Source organism: Taurulus bubalis (assembly GCF_910589615.1).
Source record: "Taurulus bubalis genome assembly, chromosome: 9".
In the NCBI taxonomy this organism is placed as follows: domain Eukaryota; kingdom Metazoa; phylum Chordata; class Actinopteri; order Perciformes; family Cottidae; genus Taurulus; species Taurulus bubalis.
The window spans coordinates 22033677-22056476 of NC_136597.1; the positions used below are offsets into that span (position 1 = coordinate 22033677).

The following is a 22800-nucleotide window of genomic DNA, read 5'->3' on the forward strand; positions in this document are numbered from 1 at the left end:
ACATAATTAATGAAATAAGGTCCAAAGGTCCACCTGTGGGCAATCTAAGTGTCACATGACCTTTCACATGATCTAACCGAGCACAATGAAGAGAACCCATCGACCCGGCCAGGAGGGCACTTCATAACTTTAATCACTTTAATTACACTTAACTGGTGCAATATAAATACATTTAAGTACTTTTTTTATACTTTTTATTCCATCTGTATATTTAATATTGCTATGTGGATTATATTTTTCTTCTTTACTGTTTTTATTACTGTTTTACTGTTTAATTTTATTACTTGATTTGTATTTACTATGTGTCTATTGTGTGCACTGCTGCTGTAATCCTGCAATTTCCCCACTGCGGGACTAATAAAGGATTATCTTATTTTATTTTATCTTATCTTACGAATCATAGAGGCAATGAAGGCTCCACAGACAACCCTGAAGGAGCTGGAAAGTTTCACAGCAGAGATGGAGTTTCTGTCCGTAGAACCACTTTAAGCCGTAACCTCCACAAAGGTGGGCCCGCAATTAAAAAAAAGAAGCCTTTTCCCAGTAAGAAATAATAAATATCTTTTCAGTGTTATTTAATTTTCATAGTTATTTTCATTTCACTTAACCTTTTTGTAATGTTTGTGTAGGTTCATTATGTAAAATCCAAATATAAACCCACTTTAATTCCAGGTTGCAATGCAACAAAAGAGGGAAGACTTTGGTTGAATACTAAACATGTAAATGAACATAACTATGACAAAAACATCAATACACCAATACATAATTTTCTGAATTGAGACCATATGAGGCATTCAAGAGAATTACATTTTTCGGATATATAAGGCTTTTATTGAATAAGGCACATAGGAATGTTGTTTTAATGATGATGTGAGAGAAAAAAGGAGTTTTAAACTTTATAAAAGTAGCAAAACCTAAAAGGTCAGTATTAAAAGAAACAGTAACTAGATTACCAGAGTTACAGAATTGCATTATAACGGCAACAAAGAAAAACAGCTCACCAACAGGGAAGACCCACCTGTTAAGCTAATGACAAGAAACCTGTAGCTTATCTTTCCTCTCAAACTGTGTTAACTCACTCACATCCAGTCATCCGCCAAAAGCTACAGACAAGCAATGCACAGAAGGCGTGTCTAAATGAACATTTGAATGCAGTATCTTCAGACCAAAAAGAAAAGAAAATGCTTTGGTATTTTATACGTGCTTTAAAAAAGAAAGAAAGATTAAAACATATTTGTATTGGAACAAAGTTGCATTCTTAAATAGTGAACTTCAAGATACTGGATACAGATTTCCAACGCTGAGAATCTTGACTGGACGGACTAATCGGAGATGATGTTGTCACATGGCAGCAGAGGGCTGGCGCCAACTCTCTTGCCGCATTCGTTCTGCAGAAGTAAAATGCAAAAATGGAGTCCAGTTAGCTAAATCTCAAAGGCTTTTTCCTCAAAGCAATAGTTGGATTTGGGGAAATGCGGTTGTTCCCTCACTGAGAGATGGTTGAAAAGATTGAGTCACTTCTGTTTGGTAAATTTAAAGCTACCATCAGCAGCAGCATTTAGCTTAGCTTAGCTTAGCTTAGCATAAGAACTGGAAGCAGTGGGGATAAGCTAGCCTAGCGCTGTCTGAAATGTACAAACTCCACATTCTAGTACCTTTACAGCTCACTTATTAAAGGATATATCCCATTTGTATCTACAAAGTTGTCATTTTTACACTTTTCTTGAAGTCTTGTTGCTACTGTGAGGTTGACAGATAAGGAAGTGAATGTGTCTGGCCAAGGAACAGTTCGGCACATAACGCCCCCATAACACTAGGCTTTTGTTTTCTATTAAAAGTATTCAACTCAAGAGATAAAACATGTAAGTTAGTGAGCTTTAGTAGTGCAAGATGGGTTTTGGTAACTTTGGATATGAGAGTCGTATCAATCTTGTCATCAAACTCTCTGCAAGAAAGTGACCAAGCGTATTATCCCCAAAATGTGTTCTTTAAACATATAAAAGGAGAAGTGATGGATCTCATCTGTTCCTGCGTCATCTTCATAATGAATGTTTGAGTAACGAGAATCTCACTCAACTAAACTATCGATACCTGTAGGAGCTATTTGTTTGATATTAGTATTTAGTTATTTTACTCACAAGTAGTATTGTTTCATTATTCTAGTTGTTTGCTTATTTAGGTTAGATTTTGTATATATTAGGATAGCTTTTTCTTTTGATAGTGTTTAGTTTAGTTGTCTAGGTTTTATTAGTCTTTTGGTTGTTTATTTGTTTGTTAATTGGGTAACGCTATGGGCACCTGGTTTATATATAGGAGTAGGCAGGTACAGGACCAGCATGCACCTGGGTAGGCCTATGTTTTTTTTACCAGCACAGAAGAGTTCCTCTGTTCTTTTGTTTGTTTGCTTGCTTTGTTTAGTTAAATAAATTACCAGAAAAACGGTATCCTGCATGGACAATGCATTCGTTTGGCTGCGTAATCCACATACCCACGATGCATCAGTGGCCCTTTGATTTATATTTGTTAGCGTTGATGTATTGACAAATGGCCACTACACAACCTTCATTTGGACGAGCAACTTCAGTCACCAACGTATGTTCACAGAGCTGGAATTAATTCACTTTTCTAAATGTTTCAGATGACCACTTCATAGTGCAGCTCTTACCATGTAGTTGACGACATTGATGTGGTAGGGGATCCCGCCCATTTCCTCACACTTCTTCATGTTCATCCTCTCTGGGTCTCCAGCAGCCAAAACGGGAGCGCTGGGGTCAGCCTGAGACAAACAGCAGCACCAATCCAATGAAGCCCAAAGCGTTCAACATTTTCTTTCAAAAATAATAAGACTTCATATTTTGTTCTGCTAATTATTCTGTATTAACACGGCAGCAGGAGGATCTACTCACAGGCTCCATCCCTCTCTGAATGGACAGAAGGTCTGACATCCTGTCGCCGAACCCGGGAGCAAAGTTTTCTGGGTTAATCGCCACGAAACACTGACCCTGAAAATACAAAACTAGTGATGACAACACTGTGAACTGACCCAATACAAACAGTAAAGAGAGCCAAGGCGCAACATCAAATGTCTGGCATCGGACTCATTGATTGTGCTTATCGGTTAGATACCAGTGGCTGTCAAAGACTGTTTAAGCACGTAAAAAAAACAGAGTCCAACATTTTTTTATGTTTCTTGGCTGTTTTTGACTGAGAGTTAATCATTTTAACAGCTGTTTCTGTCCACTATCTAGTCAAGAATTTTATTTAATCAGCAGTATATAAACTGCTTAGTCACAAGCTCCAACTCAAGCTGGTGTAGACACTTTGACAAGAGGAACGTAACACAGAACATTATCAAACCAGTGGGTTATATTTTAACTGGTAGCAACCAAACTTCCAACTGCAAAGGAACACAAGTTCTGTCATTTTATTGTGTGCAATTAAGTATTATTTTCCACTTTAGATAAACAAATGCAGCTATGAATTAAGGTAAAATCATGTTCAACCCATTTCTCACAATAACACAAGAAGATGAGCAGGGTTAATATGCTCTCTAAAACACAACATATACATTTACCAGGTTTGCAACACGGTCTGTTACTTTCCAAGTGCGGACATGCTTGCTGTACTGGGCACCGGCCAAGATACCACAGAACACTTCCACCATCATGCCAAGACCGTAGCCTTTGTACCCTCCTGAGGACGACAACACACACACACACACACACTTCATTTATTTCATGTAGAGACAGGATGAACGCAACCGATTGGATTATATTTGATATAAGCACTCCCTCACTGCATCGTCCTACCCTGTTCAGGACGACGGTTACTTCCCTTACTTTCCTTCTTTTTTTTTTACAGCACACAAGGCTTGCCAGTGAGAGCAGTGCTTGTATTAAAACATGTACAATTCCTCCTCGATTGTTAAATTATACGTGAGGGTATAGGGGAGGAGGAGGAAGATTATTTCAACATCTGAATGTTAGAAAAATGTCTAAAATCTAACCACAGACATAACTTTCATATGTTATTTTAATGACAGTATGAAAATATGCTCCCGGAGCAGACTTTTATCAGCTGGTTTCTGACCTGTGGCTTCACTTCCGCCAATGGGCACCAGTCCCCCTCCACTCAGAACTCTCTTGGGGTCGGTGGTCAGAGTGCCCTGAGCGTCACAGCCCCAGCCCTCAGGGATGGTGTCTCCACGCCGCTCATGGAGCTCCACCTGTGCACATAAAACACTGAGACATAAGAGTTTTCAAAGTTGGAAATACATTTATAAAACTCCAAGTGGCCTCTCAAACGCTTATTTGTTCAGTGGTTCCAAGGATTGTGCTTCTGCAACTCAAATTAGTTTCAGAAAATCTGGAATCAACCAAGTTAGTGAATAAATGAAGCTCAGAACTGACCTGTGCCATGACCAGCCAATGCAACAAATGAAAATAAACAGCCTGCTCAACCTCTTTAGGCACAGGTAATGTCTCCTGATATTATGTTCTGTATGTAAGGTGTCCCTGGTGGCTAATCAGTATAAACCTAGTCTTACCTTTCCGAGTGCTACTGCCGATGTGGCCATATCCAGAACAAAGCTGTCTCCGTCTTTAGCAGGAGCGGCCACGCTGATGGGGTTGGTGCCCAGGGTGCACTACAAACAGCACGTCGTATTAGAGTGAGTCCCCAACGTTGTTTATGGTATGAGGTACAGTTTATTCTGCAGAATGAATCAGATTTATACCTCTTTACCACGTGTGGGAACCACCAGTGGGGACGTGTTGGTAAATGACATGCCCTGTAATGGTCAGATGATTATTACACATGAATCCATTACTTAATAAAAGGACTTTAAAAAAAAAATCATCCAAAAGGCAAATTAACCTTCTACTCACGATCATGTTTTCCTTCAAAGCTTGCATTGCATAGTATCCAGCAATACCGTAATGGTTGGAACCTGAGACAGGAAACATGTATTGTCATTGTTTTATTTGTTGGGATTCGTTGACCACTTAAGTAAGATTCTTCTTGTATAAGCTAATAAAGTGATTTTTACAGAAAAAACATATTTAATCAGTACATTTTCCTCTCTAAAGTAAATTATATTAATTCAAATCTAACGTCATCAGACACTACAGTGGTTTTTCTTGCATTTGATTGCCTGTTATACGAGCCAAACAGGTTTATCACGCAGGTGAACTCTGGCTCAATCCAAAGGCATCTTACAGCTCTGTGCAGCAGGTTTTTAAAATCATTCACCTACAACCAATTACAGCAACAGTGTTCAGCATGCTCGGACTCACCGTGTGCCACCACCCAGCCAATGCCCGCTTCTTTTGCCTTCTTAATGGCCAGCTGCATGCAGAAGTTTCCCACCACAGGACCCAGGAGGTTCTTCCCATCAACCAATGCTGTGCCTGCACTCTCCTTCTCCACCACCGGCTCACCGTCCTTGGCACAGATTCCTGTCTGGATGTCCTTTACGTACATGTCTAGCAAAATGTACAAAGACCACAAAAAAATCTAAATCGTGGCTTTGTTTTCATAAAATTCTGCAGTACTTTATTAGTCTGACCAATCATTTTCCCATAAAATCCTGGTATATATCAGAGTGCATACAACTTAACTTAGGGTCATCAAAACAATACACAAATAGCATTTGTGAAAAACTTACATTTGACATATAAAGCCGAAGATTTACTCGAGCAAATCAATTATCAGAATTTGATGCAAATGCTTGGTGTCTAAAGTACTGTTATCTGTTTGCCTGTGCACTTTATTTTAACATTTTATATTCTATTGTAAATGTAATATGTTTCTATTTCTGCACTGTGTTGATTGTTGTTGTTTGTCTAATGTCTGCACCACCAGCCAAGACAAATCCCTCGTATGTGTAACATACCTGGCAAATAAATGGTTCTGATTCTGATTAAAAAGAATATATCTTACATTTTCAACTGTGGACTGCTCCTCCCGGATTTCAAAACGAACACAATGTGGCTCATATTGAAACTTGTTCCCCTTATACTACAAAAATAGTAATAGGAGAAATAAACCATGCAGTGGCTTATTCTGTCTTCATTTTTAGATCGTCAGCAGTTAGTTTGGAAGATTTTTTGGGGTTTCCAGAGTTGTGCTGGACGCCCCTGATATACACAGAGCAGCCTGGATCTCAACTTTACGCTCATGAGGAGCAGCAGCCAAGTGACGGTGTGTCTCAATATGCAGAGCGGCGCTACCACATTCCTCTGACCTGAACAATAACTGGGAAGTGTGGAAATGACACGAATGTCACAATTTACCGACTTGTTTCTTCTCTACCGCTACAACCGTGCGGCCACCTTTCAAATCAAACATGCAGACAATAAACCTCCAGCGGCCCACTGACCCATCCTGTTGAGTCCGTGGCTGTAGTGGCCCCTGTGGTCCCCCTCCACCAGCACCTCGGCCAGGCTGCGGGCATGATGCGACTGGGTGCCCACGCTCGTCATACACCTCTCGATGAAGCCTTGCACCTCCGGCTTGCTAATCAGACATCTGCAGAGAGGGGACATTCACAATCTGATGATAATACCCTTAAATATGCTTCTTTCTTTTTTTGACAGTGTACATGTAAAAATAACCAAGACTGGACTTTGCATTTTTGAAGTGTTGAGGAACGTGAAAACTTGGTGATAATGCTCGTTTTTTTTAAATTGATAGAGTTTGAGCACAAATAATGGAAACAAATGTTGTTGTGGTAGCTTTATAGGGTTTGACAGAATGCCAGCCCCACACTATTAGTTTGAAGTCCATCGTTGCAGCAGCGATTGCACAACCTGTACTCACACAGAGGATGTAGGTCATCACACTGAAGCTACGCTGGTATTACAGTATGTTGTTACTGCACACAGAGCAGAAACACTCAGAGCTAGAAATGCTGTAAACAGAACCGTTACCTCGCCGTTGACTTCACAAGGAAAGTCTGAACTGTGTAAATAGAAGAACCGGCAGAAGATGTTTTGGAAAAAAAATAGGTCCCTCCCCAAGCGATAAACAGTGGAGTCACTGTCTCTGTTTCCCGTCGCAGTTAAAGTCACGTGCATGAAAACCCCCTCAGGGTTTGGCAGTTTAACTGTGTGAAAGATGTGGCGAATACTTTAAGACATGGTAATAACTACAGTGGTCAGTGAAACTAAGATTATTGATTTTTCATGCGTTTTAATTCTAAAATCAAACGGTCACATGCTTGGCGTAATACATGACTAAATAGAAAGCACATGGCCCCTCAATCAGCACAAGGCATAAATAGTTCATCCCCCTGTGCACAGTAAGACTGTTGAATGGAAGATAAACAGAAAATGAGTTGCAGACATGTAAAAACAAAGTGCAATGTACGGATCACATGGACAAAAGAACGACACTACCATTGTAATGTTCATCGTAAAGATTGTCACAGGGTAAAGTTCAGATGATCTTTTCTGTGAAGGGTAAATATGCATGTCATATGAAAATGATCCTAGTTAAGAGAAAACTTTAAGTAAAATCTTCCAAACAAACTAGTTCAGTGCAAAATGGTCTTCAAAAATACTTTTCCAGATGTTGAACAATAGACGTTATGACACACTGTTGTGAAACATGGTCGGACGACTAATAAAGACAAGATTAATCTTAAAATCATGTTTTTATTGACACATCTATAAAAGGATGAGGTCTTCGAGTGTTTTCTAGTCTGCAATGCTCAAAACATGATGTTTCACTTCCTTCCTTCCCCGTTGTCCTTCCATTCTCTACTCCTTCCCTCGTTTCCTTTATTTTATGGGGTTTTCAGTTGTTGGAGAACAGAAAGTTCTGGAATGCTTCATGATTGAGTCCAGATTTGGGCTGTGGGGAGCTGGATCGGCCTCATGTTTGGATGATTCCCAGTTCCTCTCCAAATTAACAATATTTTCTGCACAAAAGATTCTGCTAAAAAAAAAAACATAACTCATGCAAGTCAGCGATTCTTCTGCACCTCGGAGAGTTGCATTTATTAAATGATTAATCCGCTTTCCGCTGGTCACCGAAGTTACGGTGTTGCCATAAATATATTCTGTAGAAGGTAAAGCTATGAATTAATACCGTACTAATATATCATGAAGAGAAAAATCAATGAGGTTTACTTGCTGTTTTTATGTCAACAAACATCGTGCAGGATGATTAATAATCAGCATGCACTTCTGATGTAACACTGTTTTTCCTGTGCACACCTTTAGCGAATCTGGACTATTCCAAGGTGAAATGTCTCCACCCATTGACCTTGTTGACACTCTACTGGAGGCCCTCCTCCTGGTGTGGACACACACAAATCATCACTGGGCCGTCTCTGGCATCCACAGAGGTAATAGCGCTAACATCTGCAGGGAGGGTGGGGATGAGGGGATGAAACACATTCCAGCCATAATGAAATCCAGAATGGGGCCCATCCAAGTAAGGAGGAGGTCTCAGTGGAAACTTGTGCAATGTCTTATGTAAGAAAGAATACAAACTGCACACAATGTCCGTGAAACGAGGACGGAGTAACGGGAAAAAAGAAAACTTTGACCGGGGCTGCATGATGGAAGTATGACATCTTTCAGACGGCCGGTACCAAAGGAAGTCTTATCAGCGTGTCTCAAGGTCGCACTGAGGGGCCCAAGCTGTTTGTTTAGCCGCTATAAACAGTGATTGCTTTTACCTGTGGCATTTCAAGCATTGTCTCTGCAATTACATAATTCAGCCGCACATAATCGGGCTGGACTGAATTCTCTGTGAACGACGTAGGTAGCGAAGGTAAAAGAGGCCGCTGCTTCCTTTACTGGTTCATGTTACAAGTATACTGGGACGTGTACAGTATGTGTCCATAAAGGGGTCAACTCCCTCCTTTATACATGCAAAAATAAAAAAAACAATGAAAGGAGATCCACTAGTAACTCTTGATGCATTCATCAACTGCTCCAAAAGACAGTTAGAGGCAATGGACCATGAAGACGGAAGAACGGAATTTGAGAATCCTCTTGAACGTGTGCAGAAGGATGTGCGTGCTTACTTTTTAAGTGTTTATTTAACAACATGGAATGAACTGGATATGCCTGCAGGGGAAACTATTAGTCTACTGGCTTTAAAATGTAAACTGAAGTCTGGTCACAAGTAGACTGTGCAGACTGAGAAGCAAATATCTGCATCACTCTGCTTTGATGAAGCCTTCAATTCAAAAAGTGCTCATGAATAAAATAAAGAGCACTAAAATGTAGAAACTCAAACTGTAAAAGCATGCTTTTCTGTTGGTGCAGACAGGAGGACTTCAAACAGAAACCGCCCCAGAATACACAGTAAAAGTACTCTTCATGCACCCTTTGTGAAAGTAATAATAACTGCGTTCCAGTCCTTTTATTGAGGCCTACTTTATTACGCTCCACTTATTGCAAGTCTCATCATTTTTCCTGTCAGCAGCCTGTTACGTCATGCGCAGGTTGGCCCTCTTATCCTGTATGTGGAGCCCGGGCCGAGTCCTCACCTGGTCATGTTGACTGTCCCGCTGTGCGCTGCTGCAGGTCGGCTGTTGGTTCTATCTTGCGTCGCTCCTGGCTCTGGGTGCTGGAGACAAACGGCAAACTTCCTCCTCAAAACTCTACACAGTTAGGGAAACACCCCTCTTCCTCAAAGGCGGTAGATCTATATGTGTGTGGGCGGGTTGGAGGCAGAGGCGTTGCCGTCACGCAGGCCGGCCCGCTGCGGGGTTTGAGGCTCCGCACGTCACGTGAATTGTGCGTTTTGACGCTCGAGTGTGAGCCGTGATTGGTGGCCTGCCGTCGGAGCGCACATGTTGTACTTGCGGTTATTGCCCCCGGACAAAAATGCCAGCGGCATAGTCACACAAGGACGCCCACTGTGCAGTATCAAGAGGCTAAACCTGCTTTTTTATATATATATATATATATATATATATATATATATATATATATATATATATATATATATATATATATATATATATATATATATATATATATATATAAAAAACCACTAGGAAAACTCTACTTGCAACCTAATCTTTGGGATGAAGTGCAACTGCATTGATTAGCCATTTATAGATCATTCTTTATCAAATCCTTGTTAATAATAAGGATTTACCAAAATAATGAGAATAAAAGATTCATGAGATGCATTACCCTGCACAATACCTGCATCATACTGACAGGACTTGTATGTGATTTTCCATAAACTAAAAGGAGTTTTTTGGAAACACACACTATACAAGAGAGATTGCGGTAGAATATGCAAGAAAAAAATGTATAATACAACTATGCCTCTTTATAGTAGTTTCAGCCAATGATGCAGTCTGTTTGAGAAGCAACCCACGTCTCTGCTGCTCGTAGCCAATGGGAGCCTGGCTTTAGGCGAAGGGGTGGTCAGGTATGTAAGAGGCAGGCAGGGAAAGGGACACACAAAACAAGGGTTGTATCAAGCCGGAAACTGAACAGCAACATAGAGGCGTGTTCACAAAGAGTTACATTTCAGTTATGTATGCTTTTATTTCTTATGTTTTGTTGTTGTTGTTTACATTTAGCATTTCCCCCTTACCTTATATCCTTACTTTTTTTCTAAATTCTGCAGAAAACTAATGACAGACCAGTAGTGGAATAAGTACTCAGATCTTTTACTTAAAAGTAGCATTACTGTATTGTCAACGTAACTTAGTGTAAGAGTCATGCATTCAACATGTGTACTTTCTATTTCAGTAAAAGAACAAAAGGTCAAGCATCAACATATACTGAAAGTACCAAAAGTAAAAGTAGGCCACTCGTCATGCAGATTTCAGAATAATGCATGTTAATTACTTGATTATAGTTATTAATGCACAACACTTTTGATGTTGTGGTAAAGGTATGACCTCATTTGAGTTACTTTATACATCATACCATATATATTGGGCAGTGTGTTAAGTATTATCTTAACTTATAATACTACACAGAATTTTTTATTTAATCCTGTGTCATTAATTTGAATCAGCAAAGTAACTATTACCTTAAGTTATTACATAAATGAAGTGGAGTAAAGAGAACAATGTTTTACTCTGAAATAGTAGTGGAGTAAAAGTGTGAAATAAAGTAATTAAGTAACCTCAAAAGTGTACTCAAGTAAAGTAATTGAGAAAATGTCCTTCGTTTCTTTCCACTGCTGGTGCAGACTGCGTCTGATCTCTTCACAGTTTTAGACTGGTCTTGAATCAGCGTCTTTCTCCCACCCAGGCTTACATACACAGTAACAGGATCCATGGTTATGTAACCTCACATATTCTCAACAGAGACGCTCTGGCACTCGATTGTGCTTAAGAAATCTGAAAAGAACAGGTTTTGCTTTTCCCAGGTTGTTGAGCCAGAAGATCAATGGCCTCCACTTATGGCATTTAAATGGTTAACACCTATCTGATATGAAATATATAAAACTGGGATCATGAGTCATTCACTGATGTAATTATCAGCATATCTAGACAGACACTTTTTAAACAAAGGCCTTACAGCAAACTTTGATACTAGTGTGAGGAAAGATTACAGTGTGTGTGTGTGTGTGTGTGTGTGTGTGTGTGTGTGTGTGTGTGTGTGTGTGTGTGTGTGTGTGTGTGTGTGTGTGTGTGTGCGTGTGTGTGTTTACATGTGTGTGTGTTTACATGTGTGTGTGTTCTGACCAGATAGCCATGAAATTTGCTTTGGATGTTTTTTGATCCTCGGAGAATACATTAATATATCTTTGGGGACCCCGTGACCTTTGCTGTAATGCTGCATTTAGGTCAACATTAACTTTTTTTCATAGGAAATGTCATAGGGAAATGTCTAAAATGTAGCCGCCCATGGAACCAACTAAGCACATCAATAAACCGCTGGATACTCAATGAGCTCTCCTCTTGCACCATCGTGTGTGCAGTGTCAGTTTTGCAGAAGACAGAGTGCATGATCTAAGAGGAATAACTGGGCTCAAAGAAAGTCAGCAGTCTGTTCTGGTGCAATACCATTTGCATCCACCAGGGTGGGTTTATGCTTTCGCTGGAGTTTAGGGCTGTTATCATAGTGTTTGTTTTTTTTGGAATGTTTCCAAATTAGGTCAGAAATGTGCTTTTCACTGGTTTCAATACTATTATATTAATAACAACCAAGTTTCAGAAAGATGAAAAAGGGTATTTTACCAAGACGGGTTGTTTTAGTGTTTGAGACTAAATCCATTTGGATTGAGACACAAGATTTGGTTCGTAGAATGAAATAAATTGAAGAACTGAACAGACTGCTGACTTTCCTTGAGCCTTATCAGTTATGCCTATTAGATCATGCACTCCGTCTTCTGTGGAAAGCTGACACTGCACACAAAATGGTGCACGAGTAGAGCTCATTGAGTATCCGGCGGGTTTATTAATGTGTTCAGTTTATTCCATGGCCGTCTACATTTTAAACTAAACTATGAAAAAAAAAGTAAATATTGACCTAAATGCAGCAATACAGCAAAGGTCACGGGGTCCCCAAAGATATATTAATTTATTCTCCGAGGATCAAAAAAACATCCAAAGCAAATGTCATGGCTATCTGATCAGCGCAGTTGGAAACATACAGACTTGTAAACAGCCTGCAGCATTTCGCAGGATCTTTTGGCAGAAATTGAATACAATAGAGTAATATCATTAATTAATAATAAATTAACTCAAATTTAGAATCAGTTTCCGTTTATAGTTTATATCGTTTATATCGTTTTCACGTCGACCACCCTTCTCCTACACGCTTTGCGCGCGGAGGAATTTGCAGTTGGTTGAAATATGAAACCTCACCACTAGATGTTAGCATAGTGTTAACATTAAATTATACATTCATACCCAAACCCTGAAAATGTTGAGCGTTTACTTATCATGAACATCATGAACATTGTGCTTCATTTGACCGAAAGTGAACTTCCCTAATCCATTTGATAAAACACCTTCAACTTGATTAAGTTGAGGTTATGCTAAACGTTAGGCGTATTTTAGTGAAGGTCGGAAGGTTTGTTGAACCCTCAGCTGTAGCGAACAGCTCCCAAAGAGAGCAGTGAGAAGTTAGCGCCCCCTCCCTCTGCAGTGCCAGCTCCAAGTCTGTAATTCTCCACGGCTCAGACATCTGCAAGCATTTGCCTCTGACCACAGGAAGAAAATAGTATGTTGGAAGCTACAGGCTGTGATTTGTGTGCGTATATATAAAGTTGCGAGCAAAGGAGAGGCTGCTAATAAGATGGGAGGTCTGGAGGAGCGGGACACCCAAAGTCATCAAAGCCGAGGGGCGAGGAGCCGGAGGACACATGGAGCGGCAGATGTGGTCTCTGCGTTGCTCAATGGCCTCTCAGCAGGTGTGTCACGTGCAAGGAAAAGCCTTGATTCATCCTCTGCTATCACATCGTCCATGATTTGCATGCCTGCCCACCTCTCTAATCTTTTTGTGTATTATTTTAGCATGATATATCTGGTATCTTTGGATTTAATTGTATTCTAAGACTTCATTCTGTGGTTTTGCAGTGTACAACATGCATCTGTGCCATCTAATCTGCAATAATTCCTCAGACTGAGAGCAGATTGACTGGGAATGATCTCGGGCTGCACATTGCCGCTGACTCCTCAGTAGTGGTCGGCCTGGGCGGCCCTGCCTTACAAGCGAGGGCACACCTAAAAACTGTTTCCCAAAACGGGATGTTCTGTATATAGTTGGTACAGCAGCGGGCTCACAGCTGGGATGAAAGAAAATAAACTTCCCTTCATACCCGCCCCAGAATCAAACTTAAGCCCAAAATTATTTTTTTTATAATTGGGTGTCGGCGAAGGAGCGTAACCAAAACGGCCATTTGAAGGAACATCTCTTCATCCTCGTGCTCAGTAGTATTGATATTTTGCTAATGTAGTAAAAGTATCATGTGAAAGAGAAAATAAAGGCTGTTTGTTATTCAATGCAATACTGAGGTTTATTTAGCTCACTCTCAAGAGGCCAGCAATACATTGATGTAAAATTAGAACACTTAACACAATGAAATACCACTAAAAAATACACGAATAATGACCAAGAAAGAAGACAAATAAGCGGCAATGGGAGGTGAATGTTGATTATCATTTGTCATCATCGTGACATTACGACTTTGGCTCCACGGTCCTCTGTTCTCTCTGCTCTTTCTACGCGGACTAGAGATAATTTCAACATAAATACAATAAATAACAAGGAAATGACCCATAGTAGCTGCTTACTCAATCTCGTAGCCTTTCACTCTGATTGTTCCCCTCTTTTCCATTTCAGGCTGTTCAGTCTTGGGTCAACACACTTCTACTGACCGTGTCAGGTCTAATACTGATATTACAATTAGGAACGCACCAATATTGATATCCAACAGCCCTCACAATAAATATTCTGATCAGTGTTGGCCCACAAGTATCAAACGGTTGTGTTGCTTTTACTTACATGAACTTATATTATTAGTATTAGTAGTACAAAAGTATAATATGTGATACTGAATGTCCTGTTTTAGTCTTTTATTGGCCAGATTTTTGGATACCAGCATTCTTGTAATACACAAACCAAGGCTTACTTTTCTTTCTCACCATTTAGGATTATTTTAGTGCTGCGCAGATTTCAGCTCAGATAGATTTCCTCTATCGCTTGACTTAGATTGGCTAAAAACATTTGGGAGCGATTATGTCAGCCCTCATCTGCTGAATCCTCTCCTGGTTAGTGTGAATGGGTTGACTTTGAGACCCATCTGTATGTGTTGTTTTTTAGTTTTTTCTCTCTCGCCCTTTGCCTCCGTCTACCAGCTGAACAGATTCATAAAGTTGTGGAAGCCGCCCTCTCCAAAGAAGTCGAAGGAGCCCTCGGAGGTGCCGAGGTGGATGAGCAGGAGGACGAGCAGGCCGACGGCCAGGAGTGGAATCAGCATGTTCCAGCCGGCCGCCAGGATGTTGTACCACTTGGCCTTGTCTGAACACTCCTGGGCCAGCTGCAGGTTTCCCTGAGTCTTCTGGTCCCTGGCCTATAGAGGCACACACACACAAGAAATTAAGAAATGTAATTCATGGTCCAGCTATTTCTATAGACAATCTATATACATAAAGAACAACACTGATTTGTGTCTACAGCCATGTACACTGTAAATCCTGGGAGGACATCTTTGGTTATAAACCAGTTCATCGCCGTTTGTCCCATAATCCCGAATTCTTCCACATCGAGTGTCGGTTCAGGGTTGAACGAGGGTGGAGTGATATGAAGTCCTTGAGCTGCCTCTAAGTGCATCCGTATATTTTGGAACGGACCAGGCTAAGTCTCTCCCGAGCGCTCTCTAATTTCCCATGAGTACTTGCCCATTAAAGAAGATGCCAATTACGCCATTTTTAACTCCCCAGTCGAGCAGCCAGTCACCGTCTTTAATTTGAGTGTGGAGCCAATACTGGGCCTGTGATTCAGAGCTGCGCCCAATGCAACAGATGAAAGACTTTTTTTTAAACTTTCAAATAAACTTAAATAAAGAGTATACATGCATACCCTTTTGTGGTGCGTTTTTTCCAGAAACCTTTTTATTCAGGTAGTCATAAAGTTGGTCCCATCCTGCTTTGCACATGGCTTTTTCGAGGATCTTTGAGTCGTCTTTAAGTGGGGGAAAGCTTTTGTTTTGGTTCACGTTCCTGTTTCTCCACAGCCCATTCCTGTGGTGAAGGGTGTACCAACTCTCCACTGTCTGCCTTCTGACCTGGGACAATAACAGCTGTCTATGATGCTCGAAACATCTGTGCTTACATGATACATGTTTGCTTGTTTTCATGGCATCACTCTAAGTCTGACACTCGGAATTTTGCAATGCAAAATATAAAAAAAAAATACATGTTAAAGTCAATATTGAAGGTGTCAAATTATTGTTTTACAGTGAACAACGGCCTCACCATTATATTGTTGTATGTGTCTGTAAAACAGATCACGAAACAGAATCTCTCAGTCATTGTTTGGACATTTGATCAGTTCAGCCTCATTCTATTTTCTTCCTTTTTGACATGCTACTTTCTTGCACAATTCATGAAAATTGTCGAATTTAAAAAGCACACAATCTCACCTTGATGGAGTAGATGAGAGCCATGAATCCCAGGCAGCAGAAGTTCACGTACAAGGTGTTGCACAGAGACCAGAGTAGATAGTCCCGGGGAGGACACTTGCCAGTGTTGTCCATGTTCACCACGGTGGATCCAGCCGGCTTGCGGGCAGACTTGGTGAGCGGGGTGCAGTCTGAGGGGAAGTTGTACGAGTGGTTGTCCATGGTTAGCGTTTAGACGGAAGATCCTCGGCTGTGGGTGAATAAGGTGGGTTTGCAAACTGGCGAGCCTTTCCAGAAACCTGTGCACTGTCCCACTTTGGAAAGTAGTGCCCCTTTTATGAGAGGCTTATAAAGGCCCATGAAGAGGGAGGTGACCGGGGAGAGGACGCATGGGCAGGGTCCTTTAATATACGGAAGGTCTGTCATTATGTGGTGAGGCCCGAGAGAGACTGAAATAGAGATACAGGGACACAGAAGGCGGAATGAGAGAGAAGACAGAAAGAGAGACAGCGAACAGAGACATGGTAGTCGAGCAAAGTCTCCTCCACCAAAGCACCCGCTACCTCAGCTTTCTTAAAGGTGCTGTGGGTCAAGTGGTTGAGTTGGGTGGAGGTAGCAGCCGCCAGCCAGAGGCCCTGACGGACCGGTCTGCGATATGCATGGTCTCTTAGGGAGATAGGTGTGTGCAAAACATTATGTTTTTAGGTTATTGCTTAACCCGGAACATACATGAGAGACCGCTCATCCTGACCTCGCCATTGACACGGTCAAATAACAAGTTTATCTTGTTTCCTGTCCGATGTGCTGTTCTGTCTTCCCGTTTGGTAAAACCAGAGCTACCAACTCTCACGGTTTCGCCGTGTGACACACGCTTTTGCATGTTTTCACACGCACTCACGACACACGAAAAAAATCAGATTTTGGGCCGAGGCGCGGTCGTTCCTTTTCAAACTCCCTGACGATAGATGGCGCTAAGGAGCGCATCTGTAAACCTATTCGCTGCATAGACATCCTATTTACCCCAAAGAGTCCCGAAGTTAGCAACAGAAGAAGATTTTCAAACAGACACAACTGCGGGAGAAACTCAAGAGGAGCAGAGACTGAAGGCAGACCTGGGCATCTTACGGCCCGCGGCTCTCCCAGTCTGGCCCGCGTGAGGTCAATCAAAAATGAAAAATAAATAAATAAGGTGCACGCCATGAATGCAATACAAACGTCACTGCTTTTACTTTGAAGGCGATTTATTTATGTGTGCGCGCACGCTTATGCAGCCTCACTACGGGCAGTGTTGCCGACTTGGAGACTGAAGTGAAAGCGTATTGTTCTGCAGTTTCTGTCGTGAGACCCCGCCTCCCAAGGAGTCTCGCGCTGCAGTCTCCGCCTCCAGATTGAAAATGAATGCCGCCGCGCGGATCTGACCTGCGGTGTGATCCACTATGGCAGAGCACTTTAAGTCAGGATCTTCTTCACTCAAAGAGGAGAACGTTCCTCACATGAGGAAAGATGCTCAGAAGATGTTGGTTCTCTTTGGATCTACCTACACGAGAACAAACATTCTAGTGATGAAGTTCAACAGATCAGATCATCTCTCTCTGGTACCTGTCAGCTGTCCTTCATCTCCACCTCATTCAACCAGACTTCATGCTCTTGTTCAAGCAACACAGACTGGACTTTTCTCACTGAGTAAGAACAACTGAACCGGAAAACATCAAAAGCACTTATTGCTTTTGTTTAAAGTTAACAAATTGCTGGTCTTTAACATACATATTTAAGGTATGGTTTACATTTTTGTTAACTTATTTTCATAGCCTTATTGTAACATGTATTCTTACCAGTAGCAGCTCAAAACAATATAATTTACAGTTTTTTAATAAAGTAATAACATTCATATTGAGTTCATTGAATTAAATTCAGACTATTGGTTCGGCCCTCCACACCGGTCCAAATTTCTCATGTGGCCCCTTGGGAAAATTAATTGCCCACCCCTGGACTAAGGTATGTTAATGACATGCGGTTCCCAAGCGCTCTTTGGTGACGTGGTTGATTACGTTACTGTCATCTGTCCATCATCGTATAAAGCCCGCCCTGACAATTTGATTGGTCCGAACAATTTTTTATTTTGGATAATTTCTCCCCAACAACTTCCAGACCTCAAATGTTGTGGGCGGGGCTAAGTTCGGCTGGTACCAGGCTACATCTTTAGCATACCACCCAAAAATCCACTAGAATGCATGAAATAACATCTACTTCAACCAAAATGTCCTGGGGGTGGACCATCAGCTATGTCTTTGCTTCACAGAATGTAACCAATGTTGTCCATCTCCAGTAGGCCGCCCCTATCAACGACTTTAGGCCACACAAACCACCAAAATGCAGGGTACAACATGGGTACAACGCCAAATTAATTAAAATTTCCTGATATTTGAGCCACCAACGTGTGTGGCTGCGTGCGCGGCTAAATTTTGGTCACCCCCGACAAAATCTCACTCCAAGGTTTTTTGAAAAGTTGGCAGCTCTGCAATTCTATACTGCTATACTATAATATATATATACTACTATATCTATATACTATATCTATAATACTGACTGCTTTTTTATATTTTTTTGCAGCACCAAGAATCACAAACAACCCAAGTTGCCCTCCAGGGCCACATAACATAACACCCAGGCAGCCAGTGGATGGTAGGCTTCTGCAGGGAACATGTTTCCATGCTAAATCCCTTGTGTAGACTAAATAACTATCACCGTGACGAGTGATTTATTTATTCATGCTGTGCGTCATGTGTGCTAGGATTTAGTTGGCCAACACGTTTCTTCTGCAACGTCCTTATTCTCTTTTACTGATTATAGTTTATGCTCAAGCTTCACTTGATTCTAGCCGAGGTTTCAAGACTGTTTGGTCGGTACAGTGGAGGAAGGACGACGACAAGGAGGCGAACTGTTGCTGCTCCTGCACAAGTTGATTCGAACATTCCCTCTTTCTGTTGTATTGAGGATGAAAATGCGTCCTTAGTCCCCAACTGATACGCTAAAGATAGACTTGCTGCTGCAGGACTAGGAGAAAAACGTCTTACATTCCAAAGGATGTCAGGCATCATGATTGACAGACGTATTTTTCATGAATTAAGTAACCTTTCAGAAACATTCAACGTTATTATATTTCAAGTTTTATCGGTTGATTGTATTATAATCTTCTATTTTCAGGTACTCCTACCAATCCAGATGATTTAGAGAATTTATTTAAAAAACTCAGACACATGGCCTTTACGTTCGTTGACATATTTCGTGTAATACAGTATTGTAAAACTATTTGGTAAATAGTTAGCTCCACGCTGTGGGTATTCTGATCTCATCTTGCACAATCAGGGAACAGGGCAGACAGACAATCACGGACAATCACAAGGGAGGAAGTGCAGGAACACAGAGGACACACAAGACAAGGACTTCACAATAAGACAGGACACCAGACAAACCAACATCGTGACATTTAGGATGTTTTCAGGCGAGATGCTAGTTGTTTAAGCATCACATCTGTGGTCGGTTTGTCAAGATTCAGCTTACTTAAAAAGATAGGCTTTTTAAGAGAGGATTTGAGGTACTGTGTGTGTATCTATATAAATATATAAGTATATATATGAAATACATATTTATAAACATATTATATATACAATTGTATGTGTATCTATATAAGTATATAAAATACATATTTATAAACACAATATATATACAATGATATGTGTATGTCGGTAAAACCAGTGCAAAAAAAGCAGGGTTGTCATATTTTGTTTGTTTGTAAAAAATACTTTACAGTGAAGAATCAGAGTAAACTCATGACAATAACAGCTGAGGTGGTGACGTCATCCAGTCAGCGGCTGTTCCAATTGAAGAAAGACAGTCCTGCGTGCTCCCGGCCTTGGGAGTCCAAACTCCTAAGTCCAAACTCCAAAAGTACACAAGTCTGGACTTAGCGTACTTGGTATTGAGAAATGGCCGCTTTTTCTGCGGAAAGAAATTGGAGGAGCCATGATTGAGGAGCCCCGAGGAAAATATTGCCATGAAAACAAATTATTCTATTTAAAACTGAACCTTTCCTTTGCAGTTTTTGTTCTCATCATGTGGCCTCAGGTGGATGGACAGACTATTATTTTAAACACTTACAGGTAGAATCAAGGTCTTGTGATTTGGAGACAAATAAATGTGTGTTACACCCCAAACTTAGAGATATTTAATGTGCATACTGTATACGTATTTGTCTTATTGTTTTGTTAATGTATTGTAACATCTGCTATACTCAGTGTTGTACTCTTGTGTCTTTCCAGCAATAATAAATACTAGTAAATAATTCCAGTAACATTAAACTTTTGTTTGATTCTTCTTGTCGACTTGGTATTGTATATAATGATTTATTTATTAAAATATATATATATAGTTGTGTAATAAAGTAAATCTTCAAGACTTTTCTTCAAGGGTTTTGGGAAATTAAGGGATTCACTAATTCCATTAAAAGTTGATGTCAGGAAAATAAATAAATATATTTATTCAAGAAATGTACATACAGTTTTTAGGTAGTTGTAGGGCCACATTTATATTTCTAGTTAATTTGTTAATGTAAAAAAGTTTAGTCCACAGTATGTATCTGACAGTTTAAGTTATTGTGCAGATTCAGATTATTAATATAAATATAATCAGATAATAAATGATGATGTAATACTATAAATTAAATAAACTACTGCTACCATAGCAGCAGTATATGCGTAAGTAATTAAAATGAGTTCCACCTTTACCAGCTGCGAATAATGAATACAGTATATTAACGCATCACTAGTTTTAATCCATTAATATATATTATTCTCAAATGAGCCATTCTGTACAATATATTTTGATAAAGTATTAAAAGAGACAGTCGTAAAAGGATGCCTTGCTGAAAATATAATATTTTTTATTACAATCAGGTGACAATCAAATGGAAGCCCGTTTCCAAAACTGTGATAAAAAACATTAAGATCCTGTAATTATGTCTTGCAGGATTTTTATTTTGTATCATAATGGCGGAAACTATTCCATAGTTTTGACCAGAGACTGTATACGTTTGACATTTAATTGCAGAATCAAACAATACGGCATTCACGAGGACAGCTGCGTGTTATCTTGCTATTCTCAACATCTGCCGTAACGACGACAACAATAGACCCTTTCGACCGAAAGTCGCCAGTTACAAGGCCGCCAGTTAATCCGTAACCCCGGTAACGAAGGTTGGTACTTCCTCGTTTGAGCTCTTCCGTTTAGCACCCGACTGGTGTTACGGTTAAACAGGCGACCGTGTTAACTGGCGACTTTCAGCCGTTAAAAATAGGAAGAGAACACGTAAGCTGCTGTAGCCGTGAATTCTGCAATGTTTCCTTTTTTATATCATATATACAATGTATATGAGAAGGGTTGACACTATATTGAAACAAATATGTTTTTCTGTTTGTATTGTAAGCACGAAAACGACGTTCATTCGACTGAAAGTCTCCGGTTAAACACGGTCGCTTGTAAAACCGTAACACCCCCGAGCCCTTCTCCGCAGTTCCTCCGGGATCTCAGGCTCGTTGTCGTGATTTAAACCAAACGTGAGAGAAAAGAAACAGAAGAAGAGAGGAAAAGTGAAGAAAAAAAAGACAATAAATTAAAACGCACACAGGGAGCTATGCGCCAGGCAGCCGCTGAAGGCGTCATCTAAATGTGACGTCATCAGCTAATTCAAAGCCACAAGGCAGATGCCAGACAGTTAATAAGGACACCAGATGAGAGTTTGATAGGGCCAACTTCAAAAAGAAGAAGAAGAAGAAGAGTTTGAGCGGTGTATACCAATTGCAGTAGATACAATGGGAAACATGATATCTAAAAAGCTTGGTTTATTTTCCCGTACAATAAACCAGGATGAAGTTTTGTCTGGTCCATCAGGTCAGTATCGGATAGAAGAGATTCTGTGGAAGTCGGATTACGCGATGATGACCAGGTGCTGCAAATTAGAATCCAAGCAGGAAATGGCAGTAAAAATTGTGTGGAAGAACTGCAGTGGGAAAAAAAAGTTGGCCGTGCTTAATGAATTTAGGCAGCTTGGCGAAGACAAGCATAACCTGGTCAGGTTCATCGAGCATTTTAAGCACATGGGATGCACTTGTCTGGTATTTGAATGGCTTGATATGGACCTGGGAACATTTATGAATAGGAGACATAACGTGCCACTATTGTTAGATGAAATTTGCCTAATCACAAAACAGATACTAGTTGCTTTGAATGGCCTTGCCAGCATCGGTTTGACACACGCTGACCTCAGGCCGGAAAACATAATGCTGGTCAATCATGAGGTGCATCCATGGAAGATAAAACTGGTTGGTGGGGCCCGTCGTACTTCTTCAATGAGGGCTGGCACCAGCATTCAGGACCGTGGTTACAGGGCCCCTGAGGTCCTCTTAGGCCTACGTCTGAATGGGGCAGTAGACATGTGGTCCCTCGGCTGCATTATGGCCTACCTGTACATGGGCCAGAACCTCTATACAATGGAAGAAGACCCAGGTGAGCTCATGAGAGGCATTGTGAAGCTGCATGGGCAGCCCAATAAGCGCATGCTGGATAGTGGGTTGAAGACCACTAATTTTTTCCATCGACACACCCATCATTGCTCCGATCAATCCATGTATTGTTATACATGGTGGATGAACTCAAAGACTGAGTTCAGCCACTTCTCTGGCA

General features: G+C 40.7%; 2 protein-coding genes across 2 annotated transcripts; both read right to left on the reverse strand.

Moving 5' to 3' along the window:
- Positions 1-808: 808 nt before the first annotated feature.
- On the reverse strand, positions 809-9642 carry LOC306741537 (putative oxidoreductase YjmC). The gene is made up of 11 exons (XM_079223839.1): positions 9506-9642; positions 6380-6528; positions 5295-5483; positions 4887-4948; positions 4736-4789; positions 4547-4645; positions 4090-4225; positions 3575-3693; positions 2907-3002; positions 2666-2776; positions 809-1388 (listed from the first exon to the last, which is right to left on the reverse strand). Exons 1-11 carry the CDS (start codon positions 9511-9513, stop codon positions 1323-1325), a joined length of 1089 nt encoding a protein of 362 aa, XP_079079965.1. The 5' UTR covers positions 9514-9642; the 3' UTR covers positions 809-1322.
- Positions 9643-13930: 4288 nt separating this feature from the next.
- LOC306740839 (interferon-induced transmembrane protein 5-like) lies at positions 13931-16358 on the reverse strand. Its single transcript, XM_079223075.1, has 2 exons — positions 16084-16358; positions 13931-15012 (listed from the first exon to the last, which is right to left on the reverse strand). The coding sequence occupies exons 1-2, from the start codon at positions 16282-16284 to the stop codon at positions 14791-14793; spliced, it is 423 nt and encodes a 140-aa protein (XP_079079201.1). The 5' UTR covers positions 16285-16358; the 3' UTR covers positions 13931-14790.
- Between the last annotated feature and the right edge of the window lie 6442 nt (positions 16359-22800).

What these genes read in the sequence shown, in the direction of transcription:
- LOC306741537 (XM_079223839.1), bottom strand. An exon ending in CGGCAGTAGCACTCGGAAAG is followed by an intron (nt 4,226 to 4,546) that starts GTAAGACTAGGT and finishes TTATGTGCACAG; the next exon opens with GTGGAGCTCCATGAGCGGCG. An exon ending in TCAATGTCGTCAACTACATG is followed by an intron (nt 1,389 to 2,665) that starts GTAAGAGCTGCA and finishes TTACTTCTGCAG; the next exon opens with AACGAATGCGGCAAGAGAGT.
- LOC306740839 (XM_079223075.1), bottom strand. Translation starts at nt 16,284, where the DNA reads ATGGACAACCACTCGTACAACTTCCCCTCAGACTGCACCCCGCTCACC. An exon ending in CTCTCATCTACTCCATCAAG is followed by an intron (nt 15,013 to 16,083) that starts GTGAGATTGTGT and finishes GTGCCTCTATAG; the next exon opens with GCCAGGGACCAGAAGACTCA.